Source organism: Ctenopharyngodon idella, chromosome 19 (assembly GCF_019924925.1).
Source record: "Ctenopharyngodon idella isolate HZGC_01 chromosome 19, HZGC01, whole genome shotgun sequence".
NCBI classification, from domain to species: domain Eukaryota; kingdom Metazoa; phylum Chordata; class Actinopteri; order Cypriniformes; family Xenocyprididae; genus Ctenopharyngodon; species Ctenopharyngodon idella.
In genome coordinates, this window is record NC_067238.1 from 265,001 (window position 1) to 276,316 (window position 11,316).

Consider the following 11,316-nt stretch of genomic DNA (forward strand, 5'->3'; position numbering starts at 1 on the left):
GAGGGGAGGAGCCACACAACGTTGTTCAGGCCAGTGGTGCTTCTTTTCAAAGATTTAACAAGAGGATGAGCCAACATGCTGCTAACTTTTACACAACAAACACCTCCTCTGCAATTAAAACAAATGAATGTGGAACAAATAATGTATCGGTACTCTAAAAATGAATGGTATGTAGCTTGTTTGACTGTTACACATTTTATTATATTTATAAATTCTCTGTACATAGCGTTGATACAAATTATGGTTTTTGGATGATGTTACAGTTGAACTGAAGTCATTCATATTGTGTTGTTTGTATTGAAGGTATGTCATCTCAGACTAAAATCGTCCTCATTTACTCACCCTCATGACTTTCACACCCGCATGACTCTTCTGTGTCTTCCATTGAACACAAAAGATGATGGGTGGGCTGATAAGCTCCAAAAAAAAAAACTAAACAAGAGTCATAAAGGGTTTTTTTTTTTTTTTTTTTTTTTTTTTTTTTTTTTTACAACATATGACCTCTATTCCAAATCATATAAAGTTATGGCTTTGTGTGAGGAACAGACCGAAGTTGATGTTTTTTCTACTCTAGTTGTTGTATTAAGATGAAGCACAACTGTTGTGGAATCTGATTCAGTGAATGTTTTCATTTCTTTAATGTAGAATAGAAATATGTGCACAGACTGATCCTTAGTCATCTTGCCAAAACTATTTTTATCTTTTGTACATATAAATCTATGTGTACAGCTGTAATGTTTTATCAAGTTTTCAAAAATTGTCAAAAGTGTTTATAGAATTCTAATGGAATTTTTGTCATAATTTAGACACAATCAATGGGATCAAACAAGAATCCACTCAGAATCAAAACGGCTGTATAAAAATAAACTGAAAATGAAATGGAAATAAAAACCATCCTACAATCTTTGATTCTTAAAGGGAATGTTCATGCAAAAGTGAAAGGTCTGTCATCATTTCCTCACCCTCATGTCATTTCAAACCTGCATGGCTTTGGTTGATCGGTGTAACTTAAAGATATTTTGAGAATTTTTTTTTTTTTTTTTGTCCATTAAAGACAATGGTGTCCAAAACTGTTTGGTCACCAACATTTTTCAAAATGGGGGTTAAGCACAACTTAACTTCCATATTCTCTAAAACAGGTCTTTTGTATGTGCTTTGTTAAATATAGAGCTGTTTTACTCAAGATGCCTTAAAAAGAGTGAGTAAAGATGAGCATAACTGATCTCCCTCTCATATAGATTATTTAAAAAAAAAAATCTTCTCACTAACATTTGGATATTGAAAACATCAACAACAAAACAAACTAGGTAGGTTAGTTGATTACCTTAAAAGTCCATAGACATCGCCGTCAGTTCATTCTGCTGTTAACACTTTCTCCGATACGGTCATGCGATGAGAACAGTTTTTTGGTTTGGTCATATGACATTCGACATATCTTTTGTGTTCTGTCATAAAGGTTTGGAACGGCATGAGGGCGAGTAATTATTTTGTCAGAATTTCATTTTTGGGTGAACTAACCCTTTAAAGTGCTTGGGTTTGATCCCATTAAGATTGATTTTCTAAACGATTAGCACTTTTTAGGGGCAGTTGTGGCCTAATGGTTAGAGAGTCTGGCTTGTAACCTGAAGGTTGCGGGTTCAAGTCTCAGTACTGGCAGGAGAAGTAGGTGAATGAACAGTGCTCTCTTCCACTCTCAGTACCCACAACTGAGGTCCCCTTGAGCAAAACGGCTGCCTACTGCTTCACTTCACGTCACTTTCACTTTCCAATTCTGTTAGCATTCTATAGGATTTCTTGACAAAAGCATGTTGGTAGTTGTTGAAGACTATACCCAAACATTATTTATCTTGTCTGTAAATGCTCAGAGACATGGATCTAAATGTACGTAAATCATCCTAGCATCCTACTAGCTTCTATTTGTGGTCTCATTTTATTATATTTTGTGAAAATATGTTATATATTTGTAGTCTTATTTTTCACTATGGACTTGATCTGAATGATTAATGATTATGGTCTACACTTTCAATTTATTTTTCAATGCATTAAATAACTCACTATTGTCATCAGCAAAAATGTCTGACAGTAGAAGTTCTTGTAGTATTGCAACATTACCTAATAGCCAATATCCCCTATTGTAAGTTTCTGTATTTGGTGTTTATAGCTGTAGTTTCATTAGAACTGGATGCCATATGCATGTCGTGACAACCTGTATAGGATTCTATATTGGTTAGCAATTTCAAACATGTGTCCTCTTGTCATGCTATGTGGGTTATGCCATTATGTCTCAGTTCTGTTCAGGGATTTTTTTGACAGGGATCCATTGAACATTTTGTGTGTGTAATAAATAAACCCAGCCTATTCAGACTATGTCTTTCATGTATGGTTATTGTGCATTCTTGTGTTCATTTACTTAATTTGTTTCCAAGTAACTACAAGTAAACTTGTACTGCCTGTTAGGTTGGTTGGACCTGTTAGGTTGCTTAGGTCCGCTGTGGACTTTGCTTAACAAGCTTGATGGGAAGCATTTTCCAGCTACTGTAGGCTTGAAGCTTGTGTGGTGGTTAAAAGAATTTTTTAAGTTATGAATGGGAATTCTGATATCCCTTTACTTCACTTTAAGATAACTAGCATTTCATATAGAGAATATGTGCCTTTTTATCATTAGTGGTGTTTGCTGATCCTGGCGTCACTATTACTGTTGTTCATGGTTATGGATTTGAACAAGCCCTTAACCTTAAAGTGTTTGGTTTACCCAAAAATGAAAATTCTGTCATTAATTACTCATCCTTATGTCGTTCCACACCCATAAGGCCTTCGTTCATCTTCGTTCAAGATATTTTTGATAAAATACGATGGCTTATTTAAAACAGTTCATGTGACTACAATGATTCAACCTTAATGTTATGAAGCGACGAGAATACTTTTTGTGCGCCAAAAATAACGACTTTATTCAACAATATCTATTGAAGGGCGATTTCAAAACACTGCTTCATGAAGCTTCGAAGCTTTACGAATCTTTTGTTTCGAATCAGTGGTTCGGAGCGTGTATCAAACTGCCAAAGTCACGTGAACCATTGAATTTTCGAAACACTTATGATGTAACGAAGCATCGTTTACTGAAATCACATGACTTTGGCAGTTTCAGATTGTTTGATACACGTTCTGAACCACTGATTCAAAACAAAAGATTCGTAAAGCTTCAAAGCTTCATGAAGCAGTGTTTTGAAATCGCCCTTCACTAGATATTGTTGAATGAAGTCATTATTTTGGGTTTTTTGGTGCACAAAAAGTATTTTCGTCGCTTCATAAAATTAAGGTTGAACCACTGTAGTCAAATGAACTGTTTTAAATATATCTTTAGTACCTTTCTGAGCGTTTGACAGTGTAAATTAACTTGCTGTCAATGCAGACCTCACTGAGCCATTGGATTTTATAAAAAATATCTTAATTTGTGTTCCGAAGATAAACGAAGGTCTTACGGGTGTGGAACGACATGAGAGTGAGTAATTAATGACAGAATTTTCATTTTTGGGTGAACTAACCCTTTAAGTATTAAAGTTCAGTGCATAACAGTGCTACAGACATGAATGAGACCTCAAATTCTCAAATTCTTTTACCTGGTAGATTTTCAAATGAGCGAGAAATATCATAGATTTACACTGACGGAGGGTCTGAGACCATAATATCAAGTTATATCTAGAGACATGGGAGTGGACACTTCTGGGCCAGTAAACAATCACCCAGAACACTATTAACAAAGCACTGTAAACCACCCAATATTTGAACCCTTTACAGCAGTGCCTGAATGATTTTGAGATTCATCTTTTCACACTGAGGATAACTGAGGGGCTCAAACACAACTAATAAAAAAGGTCCAAACATTCACTGATGCTCCAGAAGGAAACACAATGCATTAAGAGCCGAGGGGTGAAAACTTTTTGAATTTGAAGATCAAGGTAAATTGTACTTTATTTGTCTTCTGGGAAACATGCAAGTTCTGTTGCTTCCGAAGGGCAGTACTAAATGAAAAAAAATTGATATTTAAACGAAATAAGAAAAATTTGTACATCTTCATTCTGTTCAAAAGTTTTCACCCCCGAAAACGCATCGTGTTTCCTTCTGGAGCATCATTGAATGTTTGAACCTTTTTTATTAGTTGTGTTTGAGTCCTTCAGTTGTCCTCAGTGTGAAAAGACGGATCTCAAAATCATTCAGTCACTGCTGTAAAGGGATCAAATATGCAAAAAATCCTTGAAAACTGAAGAATCTGCAGGACCAGGAGGATTTTTCTGAAGAACAGAGCTCAGTTTAACTGCTCAGAACAAACAAGGGACTCATGAACAACCATCACAAAACAAAAAAAAAAAAAACAGTCGTAGATCATCCAGGTAACCACACGCAGTATTAAGAATCAGTGGTTCACAAACTTTTGAACTGGGTCATTTTAATAAATTCAGCTATTTTTTTGTCTTGTTGATTATATGTAAACATCTTTTATGTAAAATATCTTACTCAGGACAGTACTAATTAAAAAATAACATGCATTTTGTATGATCTCTCTTATTTTGTTAAAATTATTCACATTTTCACAGATTCTGCAAATGGTTCACATACTTTTTCTTGCAACTGTATATAAATATTCCATTATAGTGGCATTTTTTTTTTTTTTTTTTTTGAGGAAGAAACAGGAAATAAAGCCTTTTTTCCCTGTTTATTTTAAATTAGAAGATTAGAGGATTAGGCATTTCCTATTTTGACCAGCTGTGCGTGTCTGGTCACATGCTTAAGTGACATCACTCACTACATTCTCACATGTGATTAATCATTCAAAGACATGACTTTGGAGTTTCAGATTGTTTTATCAGTATATATCCATGTAAAAAGGGAAGTTTTTGCATTTACATTGTCATGCTGTAAAGGTTTCTCACATTGGACTGAATCATGGAGGAGAGCTGCCATTTTCTTTGCTATGTATTGAAATATCTGTTTGCTTTGGTGGGATTGTTGTTTTTCCTGCTGGATATAGCGCTGGACATTTGGACTGTTGTGACATTTTATCAGAATGGGGACTATGTGTATATGGCGGTGATGATCTTTCTGCTGCTGGGCTCTTCAGTATTGTTACAGGTGTTCAGCTGGCTCTGGTACTCTGATTGCCTGGATAAGCTTGAGACTAAGGTGGAGACATTTGCAAACAAGCATAAACTGATCAAACCATTTCACTTCCTTCAGCTCGGAGTCTTCCTCAGGTCAGTGACAGATTTGCTTCTCAATTTTCCTTGAATGCTCTTGTGAAAAAAAAAAAAAAAAAGTGCACTTTAGTATACTTTTTAAAAAGAGAGCTTATTATGGAAATAATATACTTAAAAATATATATACTTAAGTATAAACTGAATGTAATGTTTTCAGAAACTCCAATTCATGTTAATTGCAATTAAATGAAAATGGATTATAGTTTAAATTTATAGCCTATTAAATGTAATTAGTTGAACTTTGGACTGCTTTTTGACCCACTTGAGTAGGACTTAAGTACATATTTATTTGTAATTTCATAAATATTTTGTTTTGTGACACAAGATTAAAGTGTACTGCTGAATGTACTTTCAAGCATTTATGCTAAAACTAAAATATGTAATTTCTCTTGTCTTGAATTTTATAATATATTTGTAATTACACCTTTGTAATTATGAAGTTTCAATTTAGCAATATTAAAAATAGTCAAAAGTCAAGTCAAAATTTATTTCTATGGCACATTTAAAAGCAACATAGTGGCACCAAAGTGCTGTACAATAAAACTTTGAGCATATAAAAAAACATTAAAGGAAAACACATTAAACAGAATACAATCAGAAAACTTTAACATAAAACCCTTAAACTAATTTTAATCAAAATCCGGAGAGAACAAATAAGATTTAAGAGCCGATTTAAAACTGGCTAGTGAAGGAGCAGTCCTCACATTTAAGGGCACTTTTTAAGTGTGTTAACAGTCATGAAAGTGAGTTCACTTTAAGTTCATTTAAGTGGCCTTTTATTTCATTAATATATTATCTGTAAGTAGTTTTATAAAAATATACTTTTAAGAAGTGCATATATCCAATACAATTAAGCGCACACTTTCTCAAGGGTAATGTTAAAATTAAGATTAAGATATAATTACAAGCACTTAAAGGAACAGTTCACCCAAACTCTGTCGTCATTTACTCACCCTCGTATATACAGATTTAACTGATTTTTTTTATTCACAAATAAACACTGGTTAACAAATACACAGAACACATAAAATATGACAAAATTCTCTTGTTTCGCGCAAGTAAGTTTCAACTTCCTCAATAATCAATGAGGTTTGTTCTCATGCCATTAAAATATCTTCATTTGTGTAATGGCATGAGGGTGTGTAAATGACAGAATTTAAGTTAGGTAAACTAATTCTTTAAAATCAACATTAAATCAAAATTTAATAGAGCTATTTTTTAATCCATATTGTGAACAATAGTTTAGAACATTTAATAAACTCTTAACAAATGTGAACTGATATGGAAACAGTCTGAAGTCAAACCGTTCTCATATAGTACTTCATAATGTAGAACAAAATCCAAACTGTGGCCTCAATGTTGGCTATTATAAAGTTTTGTTGTAAGTGTTGCTTGAGTTAATGCATGTACTTTGTGTTCACAGGTATGCTGGGGTAACAGAGATGTCCACAAAGCATTTTCTTCATCACACTAAAAGTTTTAAAGAGCGTAAGCCTGACCTGAACCGTGACCTTCATATGCTTCGTCTGTTTGAGGCGTTTTCTGAAAGTGCCCCACAACTCATACTTATGATGTCTAGAATCTTACAGAGAGGAGAGCTGGAGCTTATCACAGGTCTGTCTCAAATCCAGAACACTTCAAATCTTTCAGATTACAGTTCTTATGTGTCTCTGAAGCACTTAAAGTCATCAAAATTGACAATCCTCATTTTTTTTTACTGGAATATTGCAGTATTATTATAAACGATTTATCTGTGTATTTTTTTTTTTTAAATTCACCTGTTCTTGTAATTTTTAATCAGAATAACAAATAAATTTATATATAATAAAAAATAAATATATATAATAAAAATAATACATGTTTATGTTTGACTTTCTCCATAACATTTCAAAGTGGTGCATTCTCAATAGAGTTCAAATGGGTTGCACAGTTTATCATCAGTGCCATGATAAGAATGACTTGAGCAAATCTTTTCACACTTTTGGAGCATGCTGGTGAATGCACCTATGGTGATTCACGCACTACTCTGTGAAATTAAACAACTTGGCTTGTTATGAATAAAAATATGAAATATGAATAAAAAACAGTTCATTCCAAACATTTATTCATTCAGCAGCAGCAGCAGCACCAAAGTGTGTTTCTCAGAGTCTCAGCATCAGCATGGCTGCAATTATCACTCGTATAATCAGAAGAACAGCACTATTGCTTGTGTGATATATTGTTTAATAACATGCAACATTTTTTTGTTTCAGGTTTAAAAATCCTCACATCAGCTGCTGCAATAGCCTTTACCATAGCTATGTACCACTGCAGCATGCGTGCCTTTCTTCAAGAAAAAGAAAAGATGAGCTGGATCTCCACTCTCGTCTACTTCCTGTGGAACTTGTTGCTGATCATTCCCCGTGTAACCGCTCTGGCACTCTTTTGCACTGTATTGCCATGGTACCTCATAGCTCACTTCCTGTCTTTGTGGATGCTGCTGGTTTTAGGGGTCTGGAGCCAGAAAACAGATTACATGAAAAGTCCTGGTTGGGAATGGCTCTACAGAGCTACTGTTGGACTCATTTGGTACTTCAGCTGGTTTAAAGTATCAACAGGAAGCATAAAATTAAAGGCTTCTCTCTATTATGGTGTCATGGGATTGGACACATTGACACTGTTGGGCTTCTGGTGCTGGAAGGTGTTTGAGTATTCAGGCTGTTGGCGCTCTTTAAATTCTTACATTGTGATCCCGACACTTATAGGATTGTATTTTGCTGGAATTCTATTGAAAATTATATACTACAGATGGTTTCATCCTAAATGTGATGAACAGAAAATACCTAAACCCAGTGAACAACAGAATAATAGACAACCTGCAGCAATGAATAAGATGGAGACAGACTCCCTGGAATCTTCATCTGAAGAACCTGTTACTGGAGTTCTCAAGAGGGGGAGGACCATGGCTGCTAATTTCTACTACTAGTTCTCCACCCGCCCACCCCTCCCAATTCTATCATAAATTATTAAAATTTAATTGAAGTTTTATTTATAAAAAAGTATTTATGCACAGAATACCTAGTTTTGTACAAAAATAGCACATTTCTGCATGCAACATGCTTTTAGTTTTTAAAATGTAGTTGTGATCATGCATGTTTAATAGAGCAAGACGGGTAAACTGAACTGATTCTGGATAACGAAGCAAAAAATCTGAAATGTATGGTACAATCAATCAATAAATCATCCCCTTGGAATTCTAAGGTTCTATCTGACATTTTTGTCAATATTGAGTTATTCACATATTTTTATTCTGTGACAACTTATTTACATTATGTGGTGTTTTTGGTAATGTTGAGTACATTTAGGGACTTTTTATTTAGAAAACAAAAAGGTTCTATCTACAAAGTCGAATGGAATACAAACACTTTGAAGCTCTATATCTCAAAACTGCTCAGAGATAGAACCTTATAATTCCAAGGGGACGAAATACTGCAGCTGTGGTTGTCAGAATTTTTCATATATCTGTTTTGGTTGCTTTATATAGAAGATTACAGAAAAACAAACATTGCTAAGAGGAAAAGGTCCTTGAGAAACATTAAATTGTTATTTCTACCTCAAGTATTCCATTAATTGTGTTCATTTCAACTCTGCTAATTCAAGAAATGTACTATTAACATTTTCTTTCACAGATACTATGGATGTCCCTTGTGAAAAAGAAGTGCAGTTAATTGTACGGAATGTGCACTTGTAGAGTGCTTCAAATTTTAAAAGTTCATTTTTAAAAATCTGTACCTGTGGATATTAATAAATAAAAGTCCACTTAAAAAGTTCTCGTTTGAGGTTCATTCTCGTTTGTTACACAACACGTCTGAGCTTCCGCAAGAGGTTTGTTCCCGCGCGTCATTCAGGTTCGGTTAAGCTTCTGTTTATTTTCGTTGATCAAGGTTTATATGTGAGTAAAGGCCTAAATTAAATCTGTCCATTATAAAAAGTGATATAAAAAGTTCATTATAATCTGTCCATTATAAAAAGTCTCTTCAGAAAATTTGGACTAAACCACTCAATTCATATGGATTAGTTTTCCAATCTCTTTGTGAACTTTTTGAAGCGTCAAAGTTTTAATTGTGTAGGCTGGCTATGGAGGGACAGAAAACCCCCAGATTTCATCAAAAAGATCTTCATTTGCATTCCGAAGAAGAACAAAAGTCTTACTGGTTTGGAACGACATGAGAGTGAGTAATTAATGACAGAATTTTCATTTTTGGGTGAATGAACCCTTTAAAGAAAATGATGGATAACGGCATAGAGTCAGAAAAACAATACAAACATATGTTTGTCATAATGCTGAAAATGCATGATGCTGAAAATTCAGCTTTGCCATCACAGAAATAAATTACATTTTAAAATATATTATAATAGAAAGTTATTTTAAATTGTAATAATGTTTCACAATATTACAGTTTTTACTGAATTTTGTAATAAAAAAAAATGCTGCCTTGGTGAATATAATATACTTTCAAAAACATCTTACTGACTCCAAATATTTGAATGGTAGTGCACATCAGGGTGTACTTTATGTAAATAATTTAGATCATAGAGTTTAAAAAAAAAGTATGGAAACCCCTGAATAGCAGTATCATCAGGAATCTTTTGCAATTGCATAATATGAGGTGTTTTATTGTGATCTGATCACATTGACAGGATTATGTAATATGTCCAAATGTTGGTATTGTACCTGCTTTGCTGCAAACTCTTCATCACGGCCGTCCCCTGTGACAACATAGATCACTTTCTTCCCAAAGCAAGCGATGATGCGTTCAAAGTAGCTCTCTTTTGTTAGCTCTACAATGTGTAAATTTACCCTTGTTCTGTTTCAGTTTGATACCAATGGTTTTAAAGGGAGAGTTCACTTAAAATAACAAAAAATAAACATGCTGGCATAATTTATTAACCCTTATTGTTGTTTAAAACCATATGACTTGTATACCCTGGAACACAAGGTGACTTTTCAAAGAAAATCAGGATGCGCAGTCCCTCGGTCAGACGATGTCCACACTAGTGGTCCAGGAATGCCATCTCTGGCTGAACCTGACAGAGATAAAGGAAGCCGACAAAGTTCACTTTCTCGACACTCCCATCGCCCAGGCCGGCCTCTTCGGTGACAATGTCGAGGACTTTGCCCAGCAGTTCTCGGCAGTACAAAAGCAGACACAGGCAATCAAACATCCTTCCCCGGTGGGATGCTACTGCCACCAGACTGCCAGGGGCTGCCCGTCGCCGAGGGCGTCCCCCTGCGGCATCTACATCTGCTGCGGTGTGGCCTCAGCAGCGGCGACCACCAAACAGGCCACAAATTCGAGATGCTCACGGGAAGGCGACACAGCCCTTCTCAGCCGCTGCAAAACCATCTAAGCAGTCGGCGAAACACCATCCCTGAGATGGATGACCCAAATTCTCAATAAAAGAGCAGTTTCCTCAATCTTTGGGTCACACAAGGTGTGGTTTGACAGTGAGAGATACAATGCTTCCTCACTCTCATCCCCCTCTTCTTTTGCCACAAAGCAGGAGTCTGTGATATGATACCCTTTCTCAACTTATCCTTTATCATAATTTTTTCCAAAGATGAATGCGGGGGTCTAGTAAGGACATTATCTTGATTTGCTTTAACAAAGCTTCTAATCTGGAGGTATTTGAAAAAATGATTCATATTGAGGCTGAACTTAAGCCTCAACTCCTCAAAGGACATCATAATATCAGAATCTGTCAAATAAAGATCTTGAATCATTTTAAGTCCCTTCGATCGCCACAATTTGAATGTAGCATCTGCTCTTCCTGGTACAAAAAAACTGATTACCCCATATTGGACTATATTGAGATATTGGAGTCTTTTAAATATTTTTGTACATCATACCATATCTTTAACAATTTATCTTTATCTTTAATTGTTTTACAATTGGGTTTTTAGTTTGTTTCCGTAGTTTTTTTTTTTTGCTGTGTCTGAATACATGTATGAGGGAAGAGATAGGGTTAGATTGTGAGATTCTATTTCAGTCCAATGTGGAGACTCACTTGTTGAAAAGTAGAA

The 11,316-nt window shown here is 34.9% G+C and overlaps 2 protein-coding genes across 3 annotated transcripts in view; both read left to right on the plus strand.

The window, feature by feature from the left end:
* xkr8.3 (XK related 8, tandem duplicate 3) overlaps positions 1-2,367 on the plus strand; it is a 10,579-nt gene extending 8,212 nt beyond the window's left edge. The window contains exons 3-4 of one of the 2 annotated variants that reach the window (XR_007926564.1): positions 1-1,202; positions 1,353-2,367. The exon at positions 1-1,202 is cut by the window's left edge and continues 732 nt beyond it. Coding sequence is in view for 1 of the 2 variants with exons in the window: in XM_051873161.1 (XP_051729121.1) it covers positions 1-158 (158 nt within the window). In the remaining variant the exon portion in view is untranslated. The other variant, XM_051873161.1, reaches the window with a different exon arrangement.
* Positions 2,368-4,185: 1,818 nt separating this feature from the next.
* On the plus strand, positions 4,186-8,240 carry LOC127501251 (XK-related protein 8-like). Its single transcript, XM_051873163.1, has 3 exons — positions 4,186-5,249; positions 6,676-6,866; positions 7,505-8,240. The coding sequence occupies exons 1-3, from the start codon at positions 4,942-4,944 to the stop codon at positions 8,215-8,217; spliced, it is 1,212 nt and encodes a 403-aa protein (XP_051729123.1). The 5' UTR covers positions 4,186-4,941; the 3' UTR covers positions 8,218-8,240.
* Positions 8,241-11,316: the final 3,076 nt, after the last annotated feature.

Excerpts from the sequence above, each read along its gene's own strand:
- LOC127501251 (XM_051873163.1), top strand. The coding sequence starts at position 4,942 with ATGGAGGAGAGCTGCCATTTTCTTTGCTATGTATTGAAATATCTGTTT. Across the intron at positions 5,250-6,675 it reads CAGCTCGGAGTCTTCCTCAG|GTATGCTGGGGTAACAGAGA; the intron begins GTCAGTGACAGA and ends TTGTGTTCACAG. Across the intron at positions 6,867-7,504 it reads AGAGCTGGAGCTTATCACAG|GTTTAAAAATCCTCACATCA; the intron begins GTCTGTCTCAAA and ends TTTTTGTTTCAG.